Source organism: Cuculus canorus, chromosome 7 (genome assembly GCF_017976375.1).
Source record: "Cuculus canorus isolate bCucCan1 chromosome 7, bCucCan1.pri, whole genome shotgun sequence".
NCBI classification, from domain to species: Eukaryota; Metazoa; Chordata; class Aves; order Cuculiformes; family Cuculidae; genus Cuculus; species Cuculus canorus.
Genome location: NC_071407.1, coordinates 26,212,944 through 26,240,494, shown reverse-complemented (window position 1 = coordinate 26,240,494; position 27,551 = coordinate 26,212,944). Strand labels below are relative to the sequence as shown.

Below are 27,551 nucleotides of genomic sequence, written 5' to 3'. Positions count from 1 at the left end.
AATCTAAGTATTATTTACCATAATCTTTTGAAATGCAGTGAGTTTCAGTGATGTCATAGCTTGACCCCACCACCATATGGAAGTAATTAAAATACAGATTAAGATAGATTTTACCTCTTCAGAGCTAGCTGAGGACAAGCTGTCAAAATAACTGTGTCCAGAATTATTACTGCTAAGCCAAACCTGTTAATTAATTACATTAGACAAAAATTAACGATCTCAGTCACTGTACAGAAAAAAAATTCTATAGGGCATTGACATGGATTCTTATTCAGAAAGAAATGTGAAATCGGTAAACTCACAGCAACTTCTATTTCAAAAGTCAAGCTGCTAATTTCCTGCAAAATAATATAGCATTTTGCATTGCTCTAAGTAGAAGAGATTTTTAGCAACAACATTTTCCATTCTGCAAGTCTTCTTTTATTTGCTTTTAGAAATACATTAATGCTGTAATGCTGAAGGTAATTTTACTCACACTGTTCTTCCCACTCTTGGTCATCATCGCTGTGTTGACTATGCTGCTGAGCTTGCTTGAGGCTCAGATACAACTCTTTTGCTCGAATTTCTTCCTGCTGCCTTATCTGTTCTTCACCTTTTTGTCTCTCCTCTTCTTCCCTTTTCTAGGAAAAATGAAGTAAAACAGAGGTGACTAAAGAAGAGAAGAATATGCCAAAAGTTAGGACACTGCTTCAATTGCTTCATCCCACAGAGTAGCTACGTTACCTTGCACAAACCATCTGTCTCTTCTAACTTTGGGTTTCTCACCTATCACAAAGGTTAATAAAAGTTTCTTACCTCTTCGGAATTTCTGAGGAAGGTACGTTTTGAGATGCACAGGTATCACAGGAATAACTGTAGAATCATTAAGGTTGGAAAAGACCTCTAAGATCAAGTCTAACCATCAGCCCGACAACACCGTGCCTACTAAACCATGTCCTGAAGTGCCATGTCTACACATTTTTTAACACATCTAGGGACAGAGATTCTACCACTTCCCTGGGAACATGTATTTCAGACCCAAAATCTATATGGGAAACATGTTTCATTATGTGCCACCAAAGTCTGTGCTATCCTACAGTCTATAAGCAGTGCTTGTTTTAAGTTCACATGTACTCCCCTTGGAGATACCACTGCCACTCAAGCAGTATATGCATCAGCTACAGAATCCATAGAATCCAGTAAATGATTTACTGGTGTTCTAAGTCTAGTAACTGCCACCACGTGTCATCACTACCAGCACAGAGAACAATGTTTTCCGAATATCAAGAACATTACATCCTGGAAGAAGAGCCAGATCCTCCAGTCACTTTGCAAAATGCAGCTAAAAGTAACATACAAAAAAGTTCCTTTCCATGAAGACCTTAGAGGAGATTGAGATCTGGTAAAAACTGCCACTACAGCTGGTGTTCTGCATACTATCAATAACACAGGAGCTTGATTAGAGCTGAAATAGTAATCTGTATCAGTTTTCTAATAAATTTTTCCAATTTCCATTGTTAGCCAAGAAGCAGAGTTAATTCATTGTTCAGCTGAACTTCCCAAAACTGAACTTCATGAGGTGTTACACATATTATTGAAATAATTTGAGTTATGAGTAAGAACAGTTTTTCATTTAATTTTATAATGGAAACAACGCTATATCCTTTCAGGTAACAAAGTTATGGATAGGAATTTTGTTATAAGTCACAGAATAAAATCACCCTAAGTTACAAACCTAGTTATGTAATATAGATTATGAGTAAGGGAAGCCCAAAGTAGATTGAGAGTTGCTGCAAAACATAAATCCTATCAAATTTCTAGTGTCAAGCAATTGACATCCTGTTGAATAAAATCTGGTGAAACTGTTTTGTACATTAGGAGCTTTAGGGAAGATCTTTCAGTCTTCCTTAAATAACTTTTGTTTATTAAAGGTCAGAAGTAGGATTTCATAAGATCTTTGTGTTTTCCTAACTTTGCTCCCTTTCAGTGGGATTTTAATGTTTTATTGCAATGGGACCAGAAATAGTTGAGCACAGGAAAAAAAAAACAATAGAGAAAACCCCATAATTACTCTAAACTGCCAAATAACTTTCTCAAATGCACCAATGCGTTCGATCAATCAGCTGAGCTGATGCGTTTGAGTAAATGTTTCGCTTCAGACTTCGTACCATAGTTTTCTTTTCTCTTAAGAGATGGTACGATGTAAAGTCTGAAAATCATGTTCAGATGAGATCACTCCTGCTCTCAAAGGGTATTCAGACATACGTAGCTTCCATTTTATTATATCATGTTTGTGCACTGTAAACTTTGTGGAAGGGCATATTTTCTAAGTTTGAAAACAAACTTTCCTCACAGCAGGATTCACAGCATGACCAAAATAATCCATAGTCTATTTTAATAAGCACTACAAATACAAGTGTGAAAATGAGGCTAAAAACTATCTTCTATTATTCTTCAAATTCAGTCTGTGGGTTCAGGCAATGCAAAACTAAGTCTTCATGATGTTGCTCATAACCCTTGAAAAAGTAACTTGCATACCTAATTTGATTACACATAGGTTCTTCCTGCTTGGTGTTTGAAGATGCTACTTATATGAAAATTCACATTATCTATGAATGTTTGTTATAATACTGCCTCTTTTCAGGCTGAAAGGGGTTTAACTATTCAAAAGCTATATTATACTTAGTAAAAGTAAGTATTAATTGATTAACACTTCCCTACAGTAAATGGTTTGTGGTTTATAACACATTAGAGAAGTATTCAAAGGCTGTCTGTCCTACCTTGACACCTGCCAGGGCACGAACATCAAAAGCAGCCCCAACATACTCAACATGAAAGTCCAACCAATGATGTTTATTTCCCCTAAGGGGGACTCCTACATGTTTTCCCAATGATGAAACAGGTATCTGGGACGTCTGTCTGGGAAACAGGAAAAAAAACTGTTGTCCACCATAGGGAAGGAGAAGGACTTTTTTCCCCTCCTTCCCTGCCCCCGGTTCTTTCTAACTCTGCGGAAGTTATCTGTTGTTAACTAGAAATCTGGAATTAAAGGAAAACAAGTAATTCTTTTCAGAATACAGCTTTCCAAAGCAAACAATATCACTGTTTGTAACCTTTAGAAGCTCAGTGAGGTCCAGAAGCAGCAGAGTCAGGACTGTCTGGCTGGTCTGGTTATGGATCACAACAGCACATTTAAGGAAGAATGATATGTTCTATTTGCATGAATATGGAAATAACAGTGTAAATCCAAGTCTAAATAAACAAGGACAGGTGTCTTGAGTTTCACAGGGACTGTTTGCTTAGGAATAGTCAGCCACCTGACATGGCTCTAACTGCTTTTGTCCACTGACAATTCCAACAGATTGACAAGAAGTAAGCAATTTAGTAACACCACCTTCAGAGTGGGGAAAATGGAACAAATGCAGATTTCCATCTTTTGAAAGAACTGAACTGCTTTTCCACTTCCTAAGTAACAAAAATGTTTCTCCATTTGGCACAGCTGAGTTCCCCCAGTTTACACCAGCACAGGATCTGTCTTCTTGATAATACAACATCACAGTAAGTGAAATATTGGGTATTAACAGTCATGTACCTGTATAGTGAAGAAGAGTTCTGTAACACATGATGAATGATACATTAGACTGCTCTTACTATTTCTGAGAAAGAAAAGCCTAGTATTGTTTTTCAGCCAATTTTAATGCTGGTATCTTTGATTATTTCTAACATTATCCTCCCATTGTTATCTTCTGAGTCCTAAAAAGGTTAGTTGAATAGACAGTTCATTATTTTTGAAAAGTCCATGCTTTCAGGAAGCAATGATTTCAAGCCTAGCAGCTTCTTGAGGGAAAAGAAAAACCAACCCGCCTTAAATTATTTTTTCAAATACATCATAGAATTAGGGTATACTTCAATTGATAGAAAATGGCTTTATTCTCTTGGAAAATATATGCAATCAGTTATTCTTTGTTCTTATGAGGAGAATATTTATTCACACAGAGTCATTATCTTAAAAAATCCAATACATCTAGGCTTTCTTTTCAGGAAGATGGACAGCCACAGGCATAATCAGGGGTTATCAGAATGTTTTCTATTCAACATCTCAAACCACAAGGTAAGCTTAACATGGGGGGTAGTGGGGTGAGGAGACAATCTCACAGCAGTTTCCCTGAATCACACAAGAGTTTTGTCATCAGTTTGTTTTTTCAAATGTAGCTATTGTTGAAGCATTTGTAGGAAAAAGATGAACCTGTTAAAAAAAAAAACCCAAACCCATAAACTAGAATTCAGGTAAAGTTTGAATTCTCAAGTAATAAAAAGCAGCAATGCTTACTGATAAAGTCCCACCTTTCTGGGTTTTTTCAGTGAGAAGAAGGAGATATAAGTGAAAGAAGAGACAGTAACAACAAAAACCCACAATGTTGACACTTGATTCTGAATTCACAAAACTTTTTCATATAATTTTCCTTTTTAAAGAAAGGAAAATTTTAAATTCTATTTATTCAAATTACAGCATGGATGAATGTGCAAGTATATTCTACCACTCTTTAAAGATTTGTGTGAGGAGAAACAACCTTTGATGACATAGCATAGGAAAGAAAAGTCACCCTTTTGTCATGTATGAATAAAAACTGTATGTTCGTATTTAAAATGGACGACAATCAAACATTTTGCATTTACTCCACTGGAAGAATACACCAACCCATTTATCTGCTTCTCCTCATGAACCCAATTGTGCACATCATAGCTGAGTGAACAGCTGTAATTATCTAGAAACATCATCCTCTGCCTGACAGTTGAAAGAGATTGAACTGTGTGCCATGACCCTTTCAGCTCTTCCAGAATAATTAGGAAGGGGATAATTCAGTATGTAGCTGCAAATTGCCAAGACATGCCAACCTGCTGCAACAAACCACACTGGCAACTCAATAGGCAGCAGCGATCCTCTCCAGCTTTAACTCCACTGGAGAATTTAAACATGCTAAATTATCTTATCTAGCCTCTAGCAGCTGAGCATTTACCACAAACTTCTTACTTGTTACTGTAAAGGTGTGCCTCATGATCTTTGATAGCTCTACAACAGCCAGCTCTAAATAGTATTCAATATTAGCCATGGTTAGCTTCTAGTATTTCAGTTCAATGCAGATGAGAGGAGATTAGGTCAGCATTTAGCTTTCGCTGCAGAAAGATTTAAAAAACGCATTGAAAAAAAAGCCAAAACACAGCAGAAAACTGAGCTTCTGGCTGCCACGGCTCTGGGGGTTTCTCTGGGGAGCCTTACGGATGCAGGGCAGCTGAATGAGTGCCAACCTGCTCAGGGCAAAACCTACAAGACATATCTGTTATAACAGTCCTCTCCAATGCAAAGGATGTTTGGGATTTCCTCAGTGCCTCAGGCTGGCAGGAAGTGTTTCTGGCAGCTCAGAGAGATGCATCTGGCAGTTCAGTAATGGTTTAGTAGCAGACAGGTATGGTTGGGCTCAATGATCTCAGAAATCTTTTCCAACAAAACAGTTCTATGATTTTATGACTCATTACGACTGCTGTGAATCTCCTGAGAGCCCTCAGTAATCCCTCCCCGAGCCCAGGCAGACATTCCAGCTACCTGCAACAGAACTGAGAGCACAACTCATCTTCAGATCTGAGCCTTTAGAACTCCCTTCTCCGAAAAAGGGAACCTGGAAATCCCAGGAGCCACAGCTCCAGGACAGCCTGTTCTCACCAAGGCTGACACAGCAGGCAGGATTCTGAGATCAGCAATGCTCTACAAACCCACCTTACAGTTTCCAGCAGAGCTGTGAGTATCAGCAGGAATATATCCAACCCTTCCCAGCCTTTTTCCGAGAACATTCTCTCACTTGCCTCAGAAAATAAAGTGCTTGCAAAGATTTTATTTTCTTCTCTGCTTCCAGCGTCTCAAAAGCAACACAGGGTTTGCATCACTTCACTCTGCATGTATTTGCACAGAGACAAATGTACAAAATGCAGTCATGCTTTATGTAGAAGTTATGTTTCAGTCATGGATATGCCCCAGGATGTGCTATTCACACATGGCTCACAGAGGGAGGTAACAACATACTCTGGTTCACAAAGACCCTCTTTTAGACGAGACAGAAGGCAAAGCACTGGAACAGATTGGCCACAGAAGTCATGGATGCTGCATCCTTGGAGGTGCTCAAGACCTGGTTGGATGAGGCTTTGAACAACCTGATCCAGTGGGAGGTGACCCTGTCCATGGCAGGGAGGTTGGGAGTGGATGGGCTTTAAAGTCCCATCCAACCCAAACCATCCTATGATTCCACAATTCTATTCTATAATTCAGAGATCTGAGATTTGCTGCACATGCTGGAGCAGACTCTGCTTGGGTAACTTGCCATACACACAGCAACAATCTACTAAAAGTTTTTGCTGTATCTTAGGGACTCTTCACAGCTTGAATTCCTGATATGTAAACTATCTTCACCAATGGCTCAGATTTTCCCATTTCCCCATGAAAAATATCAGCGCTTTGCTAGTTTTCACTAGCAATCCAGCAGTGTAACCATTACTGATGTAGCTAGGGAAAAGATTTTTCTTTAATATTAATATCACAGTTCTTCACAAGTAGGATAGAAACCCCAGAAGATCAGATTCCCAACAGAAAATAACACCTGCCTGACTTCCAGAACTGCTAGAGACAACTGCATAGAGAAAAAAGCATTCTGAACTGTGGTCACACAGAAGAAAACAAAATGAAGTAGTACTGGATTATTATAATTGCAATTGAATGGACACAGCTGAGATTTTCAGAACTAAATTGGAGCCAAATCCCAGCAAGAAGCTGTTGTCATATTCTTGGATTCTAAGTACGCTGTCCCTGGGAAAGAGTTCTGTGCTTTCTTGGCACTGCAAAGAACAGAGATGAACTTAACAGCTTATTTGCACTTAAAATGACAGACCCACTTAACTGCTTGATGTTTACTTGGAGACAAGAGGTTTTTTGAGATCAGGACAGAATGCTGACAGGTATATCATAAGAAGCCCACAGTACTGTATGCGGTGGTGTTTACGTTTTACTGTATTCCTAAAGTCTACACCTGAGAGTTATCATCTGAAGAATCAGTTCCACCAGACTTTTGGGCACAGTAAAGCACTCAGATGTGTTGAAGGCCCATCCAAGTCAACAGGACTGAAGCATGTTCTTTCTATTAAGCATAAACTGTCCTTATTAGAGATTTCCTGAACTGAAGCACTAATTATTCTGTTCTCCTCTGGAGGTTGATTGTAAACTTGTCTTTTTTAATGAAAATGGAAACAGTCAGTACATAGAAACTCTTGGATCCACACCTTAAAGCTCACTTTACTCACAAAAATCCTAGTTGGATGTAAAGGTCGTGAACTTGCATCCGAAAAGAAAAAATGTGGAAGGAAATTATAATGCACTGTTACTCTCTTCTTGCCTATCAAGAGAATAAGGATTATTTCTCCTTAAATGCCACACTTACTAAAACTCCTACTAAATTTTTTTTTGACGCATGAAGAAAAACAATGCCCTTAAAAGTTTATATGAAGCTTTTGGTTAACATACGTTTCATCTCCCAAAGGACTTTTAAGTAGCAATCTAGCTTTACTTTTAACTGTGCTTACATTATTAAATTCGGCAGGTCTCTGATGTTGTCATATATACAGTACTTTATGCAGACCACATGAAAGCAAGCTTAGAGAGTATCTCTGTTATTTCCAAATGTAGCTGAAGGATATTACCCGCCCCGGTTGGTTGACACTCATACCTTTAATTTGTCCTAGCTCAGTACACTGTTCAAGACTCTTAATGACAGCAACTGATAACAGTAGGAAATTATGCCTATGATCTCACAGCCTTTGTGAATTAGTAAAAAGATTAATGATAGTAATTGGGTCTTTTATTTGTCCTTTGCAATAGCTGCATAAAAGAATAGCCATCCTTAAACTGCAAAAATAGAGCAGTCAACATTTATATTCTAGCATCATAAATTAAAGGCATTTCTGCTTAAAAAACACCAAAGAAAGCAATACTTTTCTACTAGTGTTGGAAAAGGAAACAAGGATCATCATTCACTTTGATATGTGAGATACCATTTATCTAGTGCAGACAGACCTAAAGTCCTATGATAGTTCAAGAGGAATAAAAGGTTTTTAAAAGGAGTGTTCGTGATACAATATGCTTAGAAATTAAACACATTAGCTGAAAGCAGAGTTTCAATCCCCCAATTCAAAATGCTTCAAGAGGATGAAGCATCAGCAGAGACTGAACTCTTCATATCCCAGTTTGGAAACCGCTTTAAATGCGGTCTGGTCATCATCACAGAAGGATGATTACCAATGTATTAAATATTTTAAACCCTCCAAAGTGGGCTTGCTAACTGATCTGCATCTCATTCCACACCCTGAATCATTCATGAAAGGTACATTTCTTTGTGATTTCAATGATTGCAGTCATACATGAGTAGATTCATTAATTGCTAGAGCATGTCAAGAGAAGGTCAACAAAGCTGGGGAAGGATCTGGAACACAAATCTTACCATCAGTGGCTGAGGAAAATGGGATTATTTAGCCTGAAGGAGAGGAGGCAAAGGGGAGACCTTATAGTTCTCTACAACTACCCAAAAGGAGGTTACATTAAGGCAGGTGTTGGCCTCTTCTTCCAAGTAACAAGTTATAAGAGGATAAGAGGAAACGGCCTCAAATTGCACCAGGGGAGGTTTAGATTGGATAAGAAATATATTTTTACTGAAAGAGAGGTAAAGCATTGGAATAGGCTTCCCAGGGAAGTGATAGAGCCACCATCCCTGGAGGTGTTCAAAAAACTAGTAGATGTGGCACTTCAGGATGTGATTTAGTAGGCACGGTGGTGTTGGGCTGACTATTGGGCTTGGTGACCTCGGAGGTCTTTTCCAACCTTAATGATTCTATGATCTTTTCCCAACACCTTAGTTCTCTTCACTTCTTGAAGTTAGATGTAGATTCCAGAAACATAACTTTCCTATTTTCCTGTCTAGGTACCTTTCCACTCTTTCAGCTCGTAAATATTTCAAGTAGTTCTTGCACTGCACAGCAGGAGTTATAAAAAAAAAAAAAAGAGTAAAATGGGAAGGAGAAGGAATTGAGCTCAAATAAGCCAGTCTGCAGAGAAGTTAACAACTACCCTGTATTAACTTGTGAGATTCACTTGTCCTTGAAATTCCTTTATTGTTTTTACGTGGTTCTAGAGCATTATGTCCCAGATCTGCTCTTGCAAGACCAAGTAATAGATAAGCTGCTTTTCTGAGTAGCAAAGGTGTGGTTGAAGTATCAGGGATCTATCGTGCATCTGGATCTGTGCTGGTGCAACCCTATGCTAGTCCAAGTACCTCCTAATTGATCTCAAAGTATAGAAGAGCCAAGGCTGGAAGTGCAATTAGGCTATGTTGTTGTGGCAATACAGGAAACACCAGGAATGCACTCAATAAAGGGGCATTTAAAAATAACCACTGCATAATATCTTGTTTTCAAACAGGCCAAAGAGTTAACTTCCAATGGGTCTTGGCTTAACAATTTTGGTTCATTTATTTCAATTTTTGTAATATTCTTTTCAAATGATTGATTTAAAGGAAACCACAGGGAGAAAAAAAATATTTCTATTTCTTTAATGTAAGGAAGATGTTGACAGCTTTATGAATAGGGCTAAAGAAATCCTGGCCAAACATTAGCACTAGAAAGTCAAAGTAGAAACTAAACGAAAGTCTCATCCTACTTACAGCAGTGCAAATTCCTGCCTCTACTAAGCACACAGTTGAATGGAGGATACCAGCTCACTTCCTGAGAAAAGGCGTGAACACAGATCACTGGGACACTATCTTTTTATCAATATGAAAATGGGCAGAATTTGGTGTCATTCCTTTTTTAGTGTATCAAGAAATGAAAGATTAGTTTTCACTAAGAGAAGATTCTGACTACTGGCTGCTAAAAGTCTCACAAATTGCTCACTCTGCTTTTTGAAGAAGTCTCTTTGGAACAGAAGAATAACAGTGAGCTTGTGGGCATTTACACCTTCAAGGGCACTGTAAATGAACCACAGAGATATAAGTGAACAGACCTGCATTGGTCTTTGTTCAAGAGACTTTGCTTTCCAGAAAGCAGAGGAAAGAACATTTAATTAGTTACCCTGCTCATTATTCATATATTAATAAAGGTACTTGAAAGGTATAGTTTCATTATTCATTGACAGCAAATTTCAAAAGCCCTGTTCTTGCCTATGAATCCAAATTAATTGTGCAAAGGTAAATCAGCACCTTTGTGCAGAGGAGGCTACAGGAACCACCCTTGCTTCACGCTACATAGCCACCCTCAAATCCCAGTCCCATGGTCTCCAGACTGACAAGCAACTTGCTAACTCTACTTTGTAACCAAACTGCATAAATTTCACTCTGAGTTTTTCAGCATTTCTCCTATTACAGAGGAACAAGGGTCTACCTGCACTTTCCACACCTTTAATCATCGTCCCAGGAAGGGAAAAAATGACATGGCAAGCAGTCAGCAGGGGAGAGGCATGTAGATGGAAGATACTCAATGGAGATCTCCTAGGAGTCACATTTTGCTACAAGCTTTCTCCATGGAAACTCAGCCTCACCACAAAGCACACATCCCAGATTCAAAAGACTGTGTGTGATAATTTCTCTGCACACTAAACCAATTAAATTTTGTTTTCTCATTTTTAAACAAGTTTTTGTCTTTATAAATTAATTTTAGAAGGGTAGACAGAGAAGCCCTCTTTTCCTGTGTACTTTTCAAATTATTATTTTCAACAAGATAATATGAAAAAGATATTATTTCAAACAAACATTAAAATACTCTGAGTTCATTGAAAATTCATGACAAAGTCAATAAAATTAGGGCAAATTAACCTCACCCAGCAAACCCAACTGGCCTTCTCCCGTATGTTGAGCAGGAGAAGGATCCACCTCTCATTACCTTAAAGAAAGTAGTAACAGAATTTTCAAGTTAAATACGGGAACCACTCATCCGAAATACACCAAATGTGTTCATGCAAACTAACTTAAAATGAGACATTTCACAATTGTACGTTTTTCCCCCAGTATGATTCACTCAGTACAGCTGACTGAACAATTCTGCTAATGCGTGAGCTGAATAACCAGTTTGATTGTCCTGACACTTATGAATGAGATATGTAATTTTTTTGCATCACTCACTCAGCTGTTCTGGTGAACACCATGTAGCTATTTGTATATTCCAGGGTGAGAAATTACAACTCAGGGTTTTAAAGCTTATTAATAAACCTGCAGAGAAGATTACAAGAAAATTGAATCTATATAAAAATACTATTAAAAACAGCTATATTATTCTATGCAAACCTTCAGTTCCTCCTGAATTTTTTCCTCTTCCAGTTTGGCAGCTTTACGATCTTCCATTTCTATTTTCCATTTTTCTGCCACTATTCTGGCTTTTTCTTGAGCCATAGCGTCCCGGAATTTCTTTGTAATTTCAGCCTCCTTCTGCCTCCTTCAGTAAAGAGTTTGAAAACAAAAATAATTTGAGACACTCATTATTTTTTTAAATTGAGGCTCAACGTTTGCTCACTGGTTGCAAGAAATAATTAGCATATCACTTCTTGGAAATATACAAGGAGAGAAATAAAACATATTTAACAGGACACTACCACAAATGTGATTTGAGGAAACTATCCAGAAATCAGACATTTTCAATTTTTTTATAAATAATGAATTAAAATAGCACCTTCTAAATTAGAGAAGTCCTTCTGGAACTTAAAGGGAGCCTATAGGAAAGATGAGGACAGACTTTTTAACAAGGGTTGTTCTGACAGGACAAGCACTAATAGTTTTAGACTAAAGGAGGAAAGATTTAGGCTGGATATAAGGAAGAAATTTTTTACAATGAGGGCAGTGAAACCCCGAAACAGATTGCCCAGGGAAGCAGTGGAGGCCCCACCCCTGGAAACATTCAGGGTCAGTTTGGATGGGGTTCTGGGCAACCCAATCCAGTTGAAGATATCCCTGCTTCTGCAGGGGGCTTAGACTAGACAACCTGTAAAGGTACCTTACAACCCAAAGCATTCTATCGTTGTATGATTCCTGGGTGTCTTAGAGTCATATCCTATATTTTTCCTTCTTTGGCTGAAAAAATAGATTTTTCTGTCAGTCGATGAAGAACTTATTGTCTCTCAGACATCAATGCAAATGTCTGCCAAATTCTTACACTAAAATGTTTATTAGTACTGGCAATGCAAAAGGAACACAGAGTTTAAACATGCAATTGCTATAGGCAAGAAGAATCTCATATGAAAAAGAATAATACAGAATAATCTGATATTTAAACTGTCACTTTACAGTGCTGCAGTACAAAAGGAAGAGCAGGAGGCAGGTGGCCTACTTCCCAACAATATCAACCATTAAAACACTTTTGAATCTCTCCCAAAGCTGGAAGAGGCCCTCTTAGAAACACCACCAGCATGGCACTTGTATAATCTGTTCCTGAACTGCTAGGATAAGAACTAATACAAACAACATGCAAATAAAACCAATTTCAAAAAGGAAATTATGTACCAAATCCCCATTGTGGGCATAGATGTGTGATACAATAAACATTTCTAGCTCTATCATCTCAAAACCAGACTGTTTCATTTTTATTTATTGACAAGTCAGTCAATGGTTTAGCAATATTCCTCCAAAGTAAAGCGTTCGCTTCGCTTTTTTTGTGAAAGAGAATTTTGTTTTCACTATTCAATAAAAATAAAATGACATTTTTCACATGCTGAAAAACTGCCAAAGCAAGTGTTTGCAAAACATACTTACCAGCTTTACCCACTATTACCTCCCACCTTTCTACAAGGCCAAGTCTCCCATTATGCTAAGTGAATCCTGAATGCAGACTCTTAAATCCTCACCATAGTTCTTCTGCCTCCTTCTGTGCTTGTTGCCTGGCTCGTTCTGCTATTAGCTCCTCTGATATCTGTTCGTATCGCTTGTCACCGGGGGCTTCTCCCATAACCCAGACCCAGACCTCACCATCCTTCCCACGCAGCCACTGCACGTGTTTGCCATTACCTGCAAAGCCACCAAGAAGAAACAAAAAATAGAAATACTGACTCAAATTCTTTTATAAATATAGATAGAAGATGGGAAACCTGTGAGTTAGAAACATTAAGCCTGCAATTTACAATTCAGGACAAAACTTTACGAAGAGATTGGATGAAATCTTCATATTTAATCACTTGGCAATGCTTTGGGGAAAAAAAAGGCTTTGTAGACTCCAGATCACGCAATATATAAAGACTCGCTGTCCCACAAAAATAAATAATTATTAATTCTGACGGGCATTTCCCAGAACTTCACACAGAAAAGGATGAATAAAGACAATGGAAAAAGAGACGGAGTGAAAACAACCACCAGTGACATTACGTGACCAGCAATGCTTCAGCACACAGAATGTCTTATTCCAAGAATACAGAGACTCCATTGGAACCCCTGCAAAAAACCCAGGCGTCTCCTGCTCCCACTGTCTGAGGGAGGAGTTTCAGAAAGCCTGCATATTCCGAGAACACCGCTCAACACTGCGGAATTTCTCTGTTCAGGTAGGCAGCTGAAAGGGATTAAGTTTCTGGTTCAGTTTTCATGAAAGGCACTATGCAAAAATCTCAGGTTACTATGTTGACAGATTTTAAAAATACCAAAAAGAAAGCCTGCATGCTTTTTACAAAATAGACTGTGTTTGGCGAACTTTTGTGTTCAAGAGTCAACTATAGTGTTCCTGCTGCCTAGAAAGGGCAGTAGATTGGATTCTATCTGAACACATTTTCATAGTCACATTCACTACCTGCCTTACTGGGGTTTCAACTTTTCCTTCTGCTTTTATACAGAACGAAAGGATTATGGCTCTGTACTCGGTGCTGGTGAGGCTGCATCTTGAATCCTGTTTCAGTTTTGGGTCCCTCAGTACAAGACAGACATTGAGGGGCTGGAGTGTGTTCAGAGAAGGGTATTGGAGCTGGGGAAGGGGCTGGAGCACAAGCATTATGGGGGTGAGCTGAGGGAACTGGGGCTGTTTGGCCTGGAGCAAAGGAGGCTGAAGGGAGACCCCATCAGTCTTTACAACTACTTGAAAGGAGGGTGTAGTGAAGTGAGCGCTTCTCTCTTCTCCCAAGTAAGAAGTGATAGGATGAGAGGAAAGGGCCTCGGGTTCCATCAGGGGAGGTTTAGATGGGACATCAGGAAACATTACTTCATGGAAAGGATTGTCAGGCACTGGAACAGGCTGCCCAGGGAAGGGGTGAAGTCGCCATCCCTGGGGGTATTTAGGACACCTGTGGTGGTGCTTAGGGACATGGTTTAGTGGTGGGCTTGGCAATGATTAGGTTAAGGATTGGACTCTATGATCTTGAAGGTCTTTTGCAGTCTGATTCTAGAATCAAGGCCATTACCAAGATGGACAATGAATTTATTGTAAAGAACACAGACTAAAAGGCTACAAAGGCTCAGCAGTGCATCTCACTTCCTCTATGTCATGGTCCACTAGATTTGCCTCCTTACCCAAATATTGAGGTTAGTAAATTGTGCATGGCCAGGTAGCTTCCAAAAGGTATCCTGTCGCATTTGATACCGTGAAGAAAGTGTCAGTTCACCATTTTCCTAGGTAGTTTTCCTTTGATGCTCTCATAAGAGTTAAAAGAAACCTGGTCCTATTTTAATGGCCCATCTTTGCTTCTAGTCTTTCTATGTCTTTCTCTACTAGAACCAGCTTAGCTACTCTCACTTTCAACTATCTGTTGTTCTGCAATAGAACAGTATCCATTTAACCAGATTAAGTTTCCCTATGCACAATCAATAAAGTGTTTTTGACATCCCAGACTGAAGAGAAAAACCTGCAGGAGGGAATGAAGTGAGGCTGTTGACAGCAGGCAGTGCCACAGTCACAAGTGTTGACAATACAAACTGAAGGCAACAAACATATCCGATCGCTCAATGAAAGCTAATATTCTAGATCAAATTTGAAAATGTGATTTATATGAATTCCCAGTGTTAGCTTAATGTTACTGCCTTCAACAGGGGGTGGAAATTTAAGCTAATAACATTTTCCCTCAATAACTCTCAAAAGCATTTGCTCTTTCACAGTCTATCAGATTATGTCTCAGATTATAAATGTGAATGTATTTTACTGTGGTTCCTGTTCTGTGCATTTCTGTATTCCTGTCAGCAGAACATTTATGTTGTATTTTTTGGATACAGCATTTGAACACCATCTGCCGAGAGCTGACTGGCCACATCAGCATCTATCCATGAGGTTTTCACTTACTGCATTTCATGGTAAAGTATCTTGAGAAGTATGGAATGATTTCCCAGGACTATTGGTCCCACATGACCAATAACACCTTTTGTTTTAAAAGTAACTCATATCCTTTTTCCTGGAAAGAATTTAGATATCCCAGTTTAAAGGATATCCTTTAAACAAAACATTGCAAGCCACATGCCTCGTTTTAATTTATTTGTATCATAACTGGTAGATACCAAATTCTTCTACTGTTCTGAGACAGCTTCACTATTTCTGCTCATTTATGACCTTAGCAGATGGAAAGAGAATAAAAAAAAAAAATCCTTCTCAGGTAAGCAGACAAATTTTATCTTTGCTTCTTTCCAAGTTTTCTGTGCCAAAGAGTTATTAATGTGTTTCTCAGAGGCACAACTTATCCATCACTACAGAGCCCCCTAAACCAAATAGTTGATTTGTAGACATGTCTTGAGAAATTGTTCTCTTTTTTCCTTTTAAAACAACAGATCGCTCTTCCAAAGCTAAAGAGAGAAGATGTATAAACTCTTTTGAAAACATCAGTATAAAATATTGTTGGTTCAGCACCAACCACTGTGTACCACAGCACAACATGCTACTGCATACAGATCCATCGTTCAAGTTGAAAGATAATAGCAATATCAAACAGCCTGGCAATTTTAACCTTCAGCATTAAACAGACCTCCACATGTACAATTTTAAAACAATTCCATTTGAGCACTCATGCTTTTATCCAGGTTTTTCTTTAGAACAAGAGAAGGTCTGTTTCACACCCAACCACCCTTTGTATTTCACTTGAAGAAACCACACTCATGAAAAATCTTCCCTTAAATCTACACTCCCATAAAGTTGGGGATGGGCTTTACTCTACAATCTAATCATAAATTCTTAGCACAGAATAATTCTAAAACAATTGTGCAGGAAAATAAATAGGCAGCTCAGGGAGAAAACCTGGCACTTTCAAAACACAATTCCTGCCATAAAAAAAGTCTGCAGCCTGCAGAATCAAGTTCGCATTGGTCAGTATCAGCTTTTCTAGGCCGACATTACTGGGTTTGTACTTTTAAACTGTAGAACGAATTGCAAGATCAGAGCTGAAAGTACAGAAAATTCTTTTCCTTGATTTTTTTTAGCAAACTAGTGTTGTCTCCCTGGCAAGCTAAGAATTACCACCATTGAAGGCTGATTACAATAAAATAATTTCTGCTTTAAGATTGCTCTCAAGTATTACATTTTTCTGTAAATTAATATATCTTGGTAAGAGTTTACTTCCAAATCAAACAGAAGTAGAAAGAATAAAAGAAATAGAAAAATTCTACTAAATCTAAAAGGAAGAGAGAGGCCCTAACTAAACAAACTCGAAATCTAGGTGAGAAAGAGGCAAGACGACTTCATATTTCCTGTTCAAAAGCAAGTCACAAATCCTAATGCAGCGTCAAGAAATAAAAGTTAGATCTCTTGAGTCCCAGTCTTGTGCCTTTACAACAGAAGTACTTTTCTTTTCCTGGAGAGACTGCAGCAGGCTGCAAAAAATTACCATCGAGAAGTAATGGACGTCAAAATTAGTTTGGATTGGACAATAGAAATGGAAGTGTTTTAGAAACAAACACTGCTTTATCAGGAAAAGACACTGAATAATTTACCAAGTCTTTTCCATCTCTACTCTTCAGGCTAATGATTTATCGGCTGTAGTATTCTACCATCTCTTTTTTCTTTAAAACAGCTCTGAAGAAAGCAACATCATTTCTTACAGTTTCCACTTGCAGCTCATCCATGAATTAGCGTTTCCCATGGAGTTCCCCTAAGTCCATATCTACACTGCCCTGAGACCATTAAACCAGTTTCTGTTTATTATTCCTTGCTCCAGGCAAATGCGAGGTTGGCTATCCCAAACTGGCAGCACAAAGGGATCACGGTGAACACTTTCTCTGAGACCTCCAGCCTGAACCAACAGCTACATAAATTTGCATATATAAGCACTCACAATCAAAAGCAATACAAACAAGTAGAAAACATGATTTGGTATTTATGGAGTCAGTTCTATAACAGCCATGAAAGTATAAAACAATACCCTAGAGAGCAATAGTAATCGCCTGGCTCTCACCTCTAAGAATTATTAGCCTCTCCCAGCAGCACTACTAATCTCATACACACACAGTGCTGGAGTACATCCGTGCGTTGTGCAGTACAGAGCCCCAGGCTGCTCTTGACCCTTGTGCTATGCCCTTAGCAGTCCATGCTGTAGGCAGGAGATCAGTACTGCCACAGCTGAACCCTGCCAGAGCACACAAATACCGCCAGCCACCTCGGGAGAGAGAGAAAGCAGCCCCCAAAGGTGCTTAGGAGGGGGAATCCTGGCTGCACGCAATGCTCATCAGGCTTCAATTCCATTCAGACTCCCACACGGTGACTGTGGCTCAAAAGAAATGGAGTTACACAAACTAAAACAGGGCCCTTCACTGCCTCCTCTGCTAATCTGGACAGAGGAGCAGAACCACAGATTGATTTGTGGGGGCTCAGAAAGGTTGGATTTTGGGGTTTTTTTCCAGTTTGGTGTGTGTTTGTGGGTTTTGGTTGTTTGTTGTTTTGTGGGTTTTTTTTTTAATTACAGTTCTGGATTATATCTAGCTTCATTTTTATGCATGCTTCTAATTAAAATTAAAAACAACAGTATTCAGAGCAAACGGAGTACTACTGGAGTCAGCTTCCTTCCTCCAAGCCTGTTCATCACTGCTTTAACAGTTACAGCGTCTCCAACAACTCTCATTTGTGATCCATCCCCAGCGTTTAGAAGAGAACTATTGTAAGGACCATTAGAGGCCTGACTTGGTGTTAAGTCTCGCAGCTGTGCAGCCGCTTATCCACTGTCTGCCTGCTTAGTCCAGCAAAATGACAGGGAGAGACAAGTAATCCTTCCTGCCTTTCTATCATAGGGAATATTACAGGCTGCATCAAGTGTAAATTCAGAAAATCGGAAGATCATTGATTACAAATTTCATAAACACAGAATGACAGCCAAACTCTGCTTAAACTTTCTCAGAAGAGTATGATGCTTCCATGAAATGTTTTGTTCCTCTGAGGTTGGACTTTGCACCATAATTCTCCTGCTTGGAAGCTATAGATCTCTACAACTGCAATTGGCTCTTTCTTCATTTACTGGAAAGCTTTGCTGGTATACAGATATCCTTTGGCTCTCTCTTTAGAAAATATTTATTTACTTTTCTCTGTCTGAGCTAGAAAAAGGCTTCTGAAACAGGCTCCCTTGTGCGAAATAGGCTGCACGAGCATTCACTCTTGGCATCAAACCTGATCCACTCAGAGATCTGTAAAACTGTAGTTTGTGGAGTTGGTTGTGCTTGTAGGCTGGGGTTGGTTTTTGTTCTTTTGGAATTTGGTTTAAGCACAATGTGTTGTACATGAGATTTTACCCTTGGATTTCTGAGCATATATTTTTACGGTTTCTCTATAGTAGAAGCTTGAATTTTGATAGTCGGCACTGTAGATGAGGATCCATTCAGAGTTTTGTTAGCTGCAGGACATGTGTTAGAAGCACATTGATTAGGATGAAAATGAGAATGTGTGTTTTAGGCTGTTCTCACTTCCTTGAGCTTACTCAGTACAAAGTTTCATATTATATACATACACACAAATATGCACACATTTCTTTCCAAGATGAAAACCTAGGAAATTACGTTTCTGAGAGACTGTTCAAAAGAGACTGCACTTTTCTAAACATTAACTGCCATCATAAACCCAATAAAAGACATATAGAATAATTAGGAGGTAATGATGAAAAAAATGAAAATAACATAATCCCATAATAAACTGAAGATGTGTTATAATTAATTTTGTGTTCAGCCCCTGCTAAGAGTCATAGGATGATGAACCCCTCTCTCTTCCAAGAGTACATTAAAAAAAGCCCAGTTATTCAGTTCTAAAAATGACAAGAAAATGGGGAAAAATTCTGAACTTCTCAAGCATCCCCCCAACACTTCACCCTCTACACACCCTCCAATTTCAACACTGTGTGCCTTTCTATTTAAAGGAGTGCATGCAAAGCGAGAAAGAAATTTAGCTGATTTACATTAATAAGGGTCACAGGATCTCAGCATTGCTGAAAAATTAGCCTTCACAGCTCTCTAGCCACTTCCTGATCATATAACAAACTCAATCTTCTGTTTATGAAATTACAGCCTGTTACCATGGAAATAATTACGCTGTAATATGCCCCAGCAGGATCAAATAAAGAAAGAGTGACTGCAAGAGAGCAAACATCAAAGGAGGAAAGAGTTACTCATTTAAGACCGTGGTAATTAACAAATGCAGCAAAGATAACTGTACACAACACTGAAAGGTAACTGGGTTTGCACTGTCACGTGGAATGTACATATATAATATGTATATATAGGTTTGCAAATTGTAAACCAAGAAAGAACAAAAAAAGAAACAGAAACAAAGTAACATTTTTTTGTGGTCTCCATCTAGTATGTTCCAATAATTTTCTTGGCTTCCTGGCCATGACACACTGTTGCACACAACAAATTTTAATTTGCCCAGTTTCAACTGGGAAATAACATTAAGAACTCATTCTCAAAGGCTTCTTGTTCTAATTCTGTGTACAATCTAAATGTAGTCTCTTCTCTGCCCATTTTAATGACCCTTTCAATGTAAAAAGTATAAAAAAAACACCTACATATCAGATTGAACTTGAAAGCTGCTGTAAAATCATTCACATCAGGATCATTAATTTAATTTTCTTTTTTCCTTCTTAAAAAAATAAAACCAAGAACACAGCACTGTAATTTCTGATTCCTGATCCTAATTGTCTCTTGTAAAGAGTAAAAGCTACATACAGGGCTTGGTTTCTCACACAGAGCTATTGCAAAGCATCAATGTTTTCCCACTGCTGGAGAAAAAAACCAAAAAGTTCTGCATGGCTACTTGAGGGTCTGCTGGAAACTCAGAGCAGAAAGATAAAGATTCTCTGTCACAGAATGAACCGAGGACTACGGATCACTTTCTGCACCAGACTTAATGGAGTGTGGCAGGTTTGCATGGACTCCTTTTATCAGGCACACAAGACCACAGAAGCAGGGAGAAATGTACTACTACAGTGAGATTTTATAGCACCAAAGCACATGAGTGAACTTGCAGGTAAATGAACGACCGTCAGCGCCTGACTAAACCCACTGCTGACTTGAATACATTCAGTTTTTTTTCTATCAAAACTTGACGGCTCTGTCCTTGAGTATTTTTGTCATTTACATTAAAACATGGCAAAATCAGCAAGGAAATATTGAATTAGCTTGGGTGAACCCCATTCTCCCCTTGGCCGTAGCACTATTCTCTTTCCATATCAGTTATTCATGAGCTTGCAGGCAGCCACAACCTCATATCATTACCAGAGCACAAGTATGTACAAGAAAACCCATCTAACACCTCCAGAAAGGCTGAGGAGCACAATGCTGCAGAGAAACACAGGAACGCTCTCCATACTGGCAGCTCAGTTGACCCGAGTAGCCTCTCTCAGAAAGTGGCTGATGCCAGATGCTTCAGAGAACAGGAGTGCCGAGAATCACGTGTGTGAGAGAAACCTCCAGTGTAATAAGGCCCAGGTAGCAGCAGTATTCTGCTCTCACTTTTCTGCAAAACAGACAAGTCAGCTGCAGGGCAGGATATGAGACTAAAACGCTCAGACTTATGGCTAAACCTAGGAGGGCAGAGAAGTCCCTCTGGATTTGTTCCATCTGGTATATATTTAGGTCACATGGCAGTTGGGGGTCTCTCTCTAGCCCCAGGTTCAGAGAAGCGAACAGTAAACTGCTGTTTAACCGTATTTCAGCACACAGTCACGTCGGGCACGAGCTCTGAGCAGCTGAGTTCTGGCCCCAAGGTATACAACGCTAACAAAACCGCATCATATCACAAGCTGCTATACATGTTGTGAATTTTACATTAAAACTTTTCCAATGCCTTCAAATTAGTTGTCTCAGTTCCCTAATAAAAATACAGTCTCACTAACGTTCTCCTGCTACTTTTTCAGTTGTCTGAAGGTGTCCAAGACCAGGTTGGATGGGGCTTTGAGCAACCTGATCCAGTGGAAGGTGTCCCTGCCCACGGCAGGGGGGTTGGAACTGGATAATCTTTAAGATCCCTTCTGACCCAAACCATTCTGTGATTCTATGATGTGATTAGAAGTAAGAGACAGGGCTCTACAGAATTCAAGACCACATACAGTGAGAAATTTCAGAAATACTCACACCTGATGTCTCTGCTTAGACCCATATCCAATGATACAGAGAGAAAATGAACATTGCCAGAAGCACCTCTCCGTAGGAGATAAACTCTTAGCTAAGTACTACCAGGGTGTGTAGAGTACTTAGTATAAATGAGCAATACATATTTGAATTCAAAAACATAGGAAAGAATGACACTGTACGTACACCCACTCACCCTCCATACACACACTGAAACACGTGCCCACTCACTGGCCTTCGCATATGACATGGATGCATCTTCCAGCCATCTACTAATGATATTTGAAATACTTACTTCCAAACAGCTTCATCTGTTCAGCAATATTTGTCTACCGCAAATGCCATTTTTGCCAGCCATGCTGTGATAAGCCTACCTGATTTCCCCCCAGCTGCACTTGGAAAAGAGAGGTAAATAAGACTGTTCACAAATGGCTCCTGTCTGAACATCATGAGCTGCAGTTCACAATGAATAAATGTCAGAATAAGCAGCAGCAGATCAGCATTGTCTTCCCTCCCACGTGGCAGTCCTTCAGCTACCCAACGCTCAATAGTTTCTGAGATCTCATTTTGGCTATGCTGACAGCTCTGGATACTGCGTCAGATTCAAAATCCAGATTGGCAGGGTCCTTTGCTTACTCCCAGCTCTTCTGTACTGGTTAAAGGGCTCCTGACTAACCAAATAAATATGTTTCTTTGCAAATTGCAAAGCTGCCTGTCAGTCATTTCTCAGCAAATCCCAAAGAGATGCTGAAATTTGGAGAAGACTTCCTTTAGTGATTTTAGCACAATAAGAAAAGGCAACCTGTTCTATTACAATGAAAATATGTTCCTGAAAGATCTGCCCAGGAGTAATTTGTAAATGAACTGGAGAGAGACCTCGAAGAATTCAGCTCACTTGTGGAGATATTTCAGTACATGCCACCAGTCATGATTTAATTAAAGCCCCAAAACACTTCTTTTACCTTGAATAAGTTCAGTAAACACTGCAGTTTGATGATGCTCAAATTCTAATATTTTTAGGCAAGGTACTAACAGCAAAAACACGGGAACAGTTTATTCTATACCTTCTAAAGGAAATATTTAATCCTCAAGTGATGTTTATATACATTTATGTTGCTCCAATTGACTCACTTTGATGCAAATTTCAATTCCAACCTTTCCATATGAATCCCAACAATCCAAATGGAAAAGTACACACAATTTAGCATTTACTGGGGGTAACTAATACTATTTTCTTTATTAATGAAGACTAAGACTAGTTACAACAGACTGTTACAATATCTGGTTTGCTAAACAGCATAAACGACCTGCATGGGTTGGACTTGGTTTTGTTTTCTAAGAAGCAAATTTCATAGTACCGATTAGAACATTTTTGGGCAATCTGCATTCAGTGGTGCTTCTATAAAAATCACTGTAGACACTGGGCCTCTGCTAGTTAGTTTCCAAACAATTGAAAAATTATCACACTGATGAGCATTCCCTAAACCCGGGTATGATTTTAACTCCAGCACAAGGCCAATCTGCATTTGTCACTTTTCTTATCCCAACTCTTCATTGCAGTTCCTGTAAGATAACACAACTAAGCCTTGCACACAAACCCTTCATCCTCAAGTTACTGTAGAAAATCCAAATTGGATTCACAATCAGTGCCCTGTTTCAAGAAATCCACCCATTTTGCTACGCTGCTGGTTTCACATTTACCTTTGCAGATAAGCTCTTGAATTGAAGAGGAATTGTCCCAGCTGGGGTGCAGGACTCCAGATCAATCCCAAGCAATTTCTGCACCATTTTTAATTGTCATTAATTCCTTATGTTCTTTCTCACCCTATGCCATCCTAATGAGGTGGGGAAAAGTTTTCACATGTAGCTTTTAGAACTATGAGGAAAACAGAAGGATTTGAAAGGTAGTCCTGTAAAATAATTCTCATTAAATTAGATAAAAAAATGTTCTGTAGAAATGTAATGTAATATTCACAAAAAAAATACATGCTTTTCTGTCAACTAGAAAATTTCATAAACTTGGCACAACCTTAAAAACATCAGAATCCTCCCCTCTGTTTTCTACTGTATGTCAGGCTTTGACAGTGTCTATAAAGCCAGAGAAACTCTCGCTTCAACAAAATGGTACAAACATAAAACCTGTGTCATGCAGTAAAGAGTCAGAAGCAAAACCTTGCAGATGAAACTGCTCAAATCCCATAGTAGCAAAGGAATAAAGAATATATAATTGCAGTACCTCTAAATTTTCTGGTAGCCACTAATTTTAAATGGGAATATGAGTACTCCATATTTTATGCTGTGTAGGAGGGGAAGAATGTTTGGAAATTCATTAATCATCAATGAAAACTGAAAACTAAGCAGCTTCAAGGTCCAAAAAACGTTGATACCAAATGTCTTTCAGGAAAAAAACCCAACAACCGACGACACATTTTTAAGAAACACAATAACATAGTATTATTTTAAGATTATTTCAGCAATTTGAGTCACATAGGTGAATATGCTGCACAGTAATTACTACTTTACACCCATAGTTTCTGGTTGACTTTTTACAGCTTTCTCTTTTAATCCTTAAACAAGAACCTAGCCCCATTATGAGACCATTTACCTTCAGGTTATGGAACAGTACAGTAGAAATCAGCTACAAATATCTGTTTATTTAATGACCGGCATGCCTGAAAAATGGAAGTTAACTTTTGTAACTTTGGCCCACATGAGTTCACAGACGTCAAGAAATATCTTCAATGGAATCTAATGCCTGGCTTACAAACATAATTCCAGTAATTCTCTCTAAAACAAAACAAAAAAAAAAGTAAGATAATTTCTTTAGTACCATTCTGAAGGAGGAAGAAAGTTTCTAACAGTATGCAAAAGTCAAACCTAAGCAATACCTTAAACTGGAAGTTTAAGGCAGCAAAACAGAAATGGACTACTGTGAAATTTAACTTCATGTGTATTTGTGAATGCTTTTGTCAGAGCAAATATAATCTATAGGTTACTCTGAAGCTCTCCTTTCTCTTATTCTTTATAAATCAGAAAATTAATTACCCAGAAAATAGTATCCTGTAGTAGGAAGCGGAATAGATTTAATGTATAATTTATATATGGAAATGTAGGTGTCAACACTGTGACAAATCATCACATAAATATTTTTGCAGTTAGATTTTTCTGCATCTGTCTTCCTCACAGAATGAGCATAATACAAATTATCTCAATGATATAATGCTGTTTGGGTATGTGGAGCTGAACTGCATTTTTAATTTTTGCTCAACTATAAATCAATCAATATGAACAAGGTTTTTGTGCTGTATGAGAGAAGCTAGTTTGATGCCATTCAACTTAGGAGAGTGCCATTCACAGTAAGAACACTAACATGAAGAAAAGAGTAATTAAATGAGATTTTCCAACACAGAACAGAATCACAAAATCATTATGGTTGGAAAAGACCTCTAAGATCATACTGTCCAACTATCAGCCTAACACCACCATGCCTAATAAACCATGTTCCGAAGCGCCACATCTAAACGTCTTTTGAACACCTCCAGGGATCGTGGCTCCACCACATCCCCGGCAGCCTGTTCAGATGTTTCATCACTCTTTCAGTAACTTTTTTTTTTCCTAAATGTCCAATCTAAACCTTCTCTGGTACAACTTGAGGTCATTTCCTCTCATCCCGTTGCTTGTTACTTGGGAGAAGACATCGGCACCCACCTCACTACAACCTCCTTTGAGGTAGATGGAGCGAGCAATAACATCTCCCCTTCAGTCTCTTCTCCTCCAGGCTAAAGAACCCCAGCACCCTCAGCTGCTCCCAACAAGGCTTGTGCTCCAGACCCTTCCCCAGCCTCATTGCCATCTGTGAGGGGACATTTTAAACTCCTGTTATGGCTGATTAGGGTGTTCTGAATATTCTCCCTTCATTTAAAGTCTACCATTGTAACATATTCTAAAGTGACTTCATAAAGTCCTTTGCTTCAACTGAGTCTTGGAAACCAGTTTTGCTTTGAAACATGTTTCTTTAATAACAGTCTTTGAATTGTTAACTATCTAATGGGTACTTCACGGGCTTCAGAGGCTCTGTATGTTTTCAGAAGTCTGACAATCAAATCCAACACTCTATTTATATTCAGGTGCTGCAAAGCTTTCTACCATGGGTAGAGGAGCAACGCTTTTAACACTACAAAGTCACATAACTATCAGAGCTTTTTCTCAAAATCAGCTACACAAAATTATTAGAAATGTTGAACGTTCAAGTTCTTATAGATTTAAAGATGGGGCAAGATCTTTGGCATTTCACAGAAAAAGGAGTGTTTGACTTGTCTGTGACTTTTCCTTCCTGAGTGAGGAATCACTGCAAATACATTCCCAGGATGAAAATGTTTTCTATCTTGCATAAGCCTAAAAACTTAATCTTGGGGATGGGGCAACATCTGGAAGCCAACCACTTGGGAATGACATTTGGAGAAGTTCTTTACTGATGTTTTCTTCCTCGAGTTTGCCTATTTGCTTTATAATCCACCATACACACACGTTTAGCATCCTGTGGAAGAAGATCCATAGTTTAACTATATGTGGCATGAATACACATTTCTGTTTTTTCCCTTTTTGTTTTTGGTTTGGGTTTTTAATATGCATGCTCACCCCACTATTATCTTATTCCTTTGACATATTCTGGAGAGTGTTTACTAGTATAATTGGAAATATAGTTCCATACAGAGTAGCTGTTCTGACATCAGATCTTATTCACAAACTGCCCTTCACAACAAGCTCAAATTCATGAATTTATCCTTCTACCTCAGTCACTTGGAAACATTTACTGCTGAATCAAGACTCAACAGCACAGGCAAGACTGCCTTTTGCCTGAGGAACAGGAGTGGGGATGGGTAGGTGAAGGTCATGGTATATCTCTTACTTCTGAGAGAATAGGAGCAGTGAATACTGACAGAAAGAGGCACTTCAAAATTATTTCCCTTACTCCCACACTAAACTATTCCTCTAGAGAAAGAGCCAGCCTTAAGAGACAAGGAATAGGAATACAGTGCTTTTGCTGTCCCAGAGTGTCTTTTAGCCCCTGGGGACAGCTGACAGCCTTCCATGTAATCTTTCCAGATGCCTGCTGCACCATAGCCAGTTGCATGCCCACCATCCCCAGCTCTTAAGTACAGAAGGAGGTCACAAATCTTACTTTGTTTGCGTCTCGCTGTCTTCCGCAGCATAGCCTCCTCCAGTCGTGCTTTTTCTTCCCTCTCCTTCCAACGCCTTAGCTGTTCTTCTCTCATTTTGTAGAACAAGATCTGCTTTTGCTCTTCATTTAGTTCTGCCAGGAGCTCAGGGTCAATATACATATCACGCAAAATTTGCTGCAGCATGATGACTCCAAAAAAACCCAGAAATGTATAAGTCTGCTTCCAATTGTACTCACTACAGTGACAAAATCCAACCGACAGCACTCCAGAAAGCAATCTGTAGTAAAGGATCTCGCCCACACCTGCCTGCCCAGGAGAACTTCGATTCTTGCTCTGGCTCACTTCGTGCAGGCATATTCTGCTCCTTGTCTCTTACAAGGATGAAGTTGTCTGTTTATCCCATCCTCCAAAAAGGTAGGGACAGGTGTCAAGTGAAAAGAAAGGGGAGGAACAGATGAAGATATGGAAAAAATAAGTGAAAAGGCCAGAAGAAAAAAAAAAAAAAGTCAATTCAATGCTCCTGACAGCAAACCAGTGAAAATAAGGGACTCTTGATTGAACCCATCAGTTTTGCTCCCTTGGGCAGAAGGAAATTCAACGCAGAGAAAGCCTCAGACTTTCAGCTCAAGTGGTTCTGCTCGGCAGCAACACACTCCCAAGGGTGTAAGTGCTGCCCAAGGGCGTACAGTGATGTCATGGTTAAAGGTATCACCTACACCAACAATATCAATGTCACTTGGTGAACTGATCTCTTCTGATAAGAGAGGTTTGCATATTATTTCTCAGTCTAGCCTGTTAACGAGTCTCAACAGGGCAGGTC

The 27,551-nt window shown here is 39.0% G+C and overlaps 1 protein-coding gene across 2 annotated transcripts in view; it reads right to left on the bottom strand.

The window, feature by feature from the left end:
* Nucleotides 1-26,914, bottom strand: part of SH2D4B (SH2 domain containing 4B) — a 69,852-nt gene extending 42,938 nt beyond the window's left edge. Inside the window, exons 1-5 of one of the 2 annotated variants that reach the window (XM_054071759.1) lie at nt 26,787-26,914; nt 25,862-25,917; nt 12,896-13,055; nt 11,346-11,493; nt 476-620 (exon numbers count right to left, since the gene is read on the bottom strand). In XM_054071759.1, coding sequence (XP_053927734.1) covers nt 476-620; nt 11,346-11,493; nt 12,896-13,055; nt 25,862-25,917; nt 26,787-26,914 — 637 coding nt within the window. Of the gene's footprint in view, nt 1-475; nt 621-11,345; nt 11,494-12,895; nt 13,056-25,861; nt 25,918-26,730 lie in introns of both variants that reach the window. The other variant, XM_054071758.1, reaches the window with a different exon arrangement.
* Nucleotides 26,915-27,551: the final 637 nt, after the last annotated feature.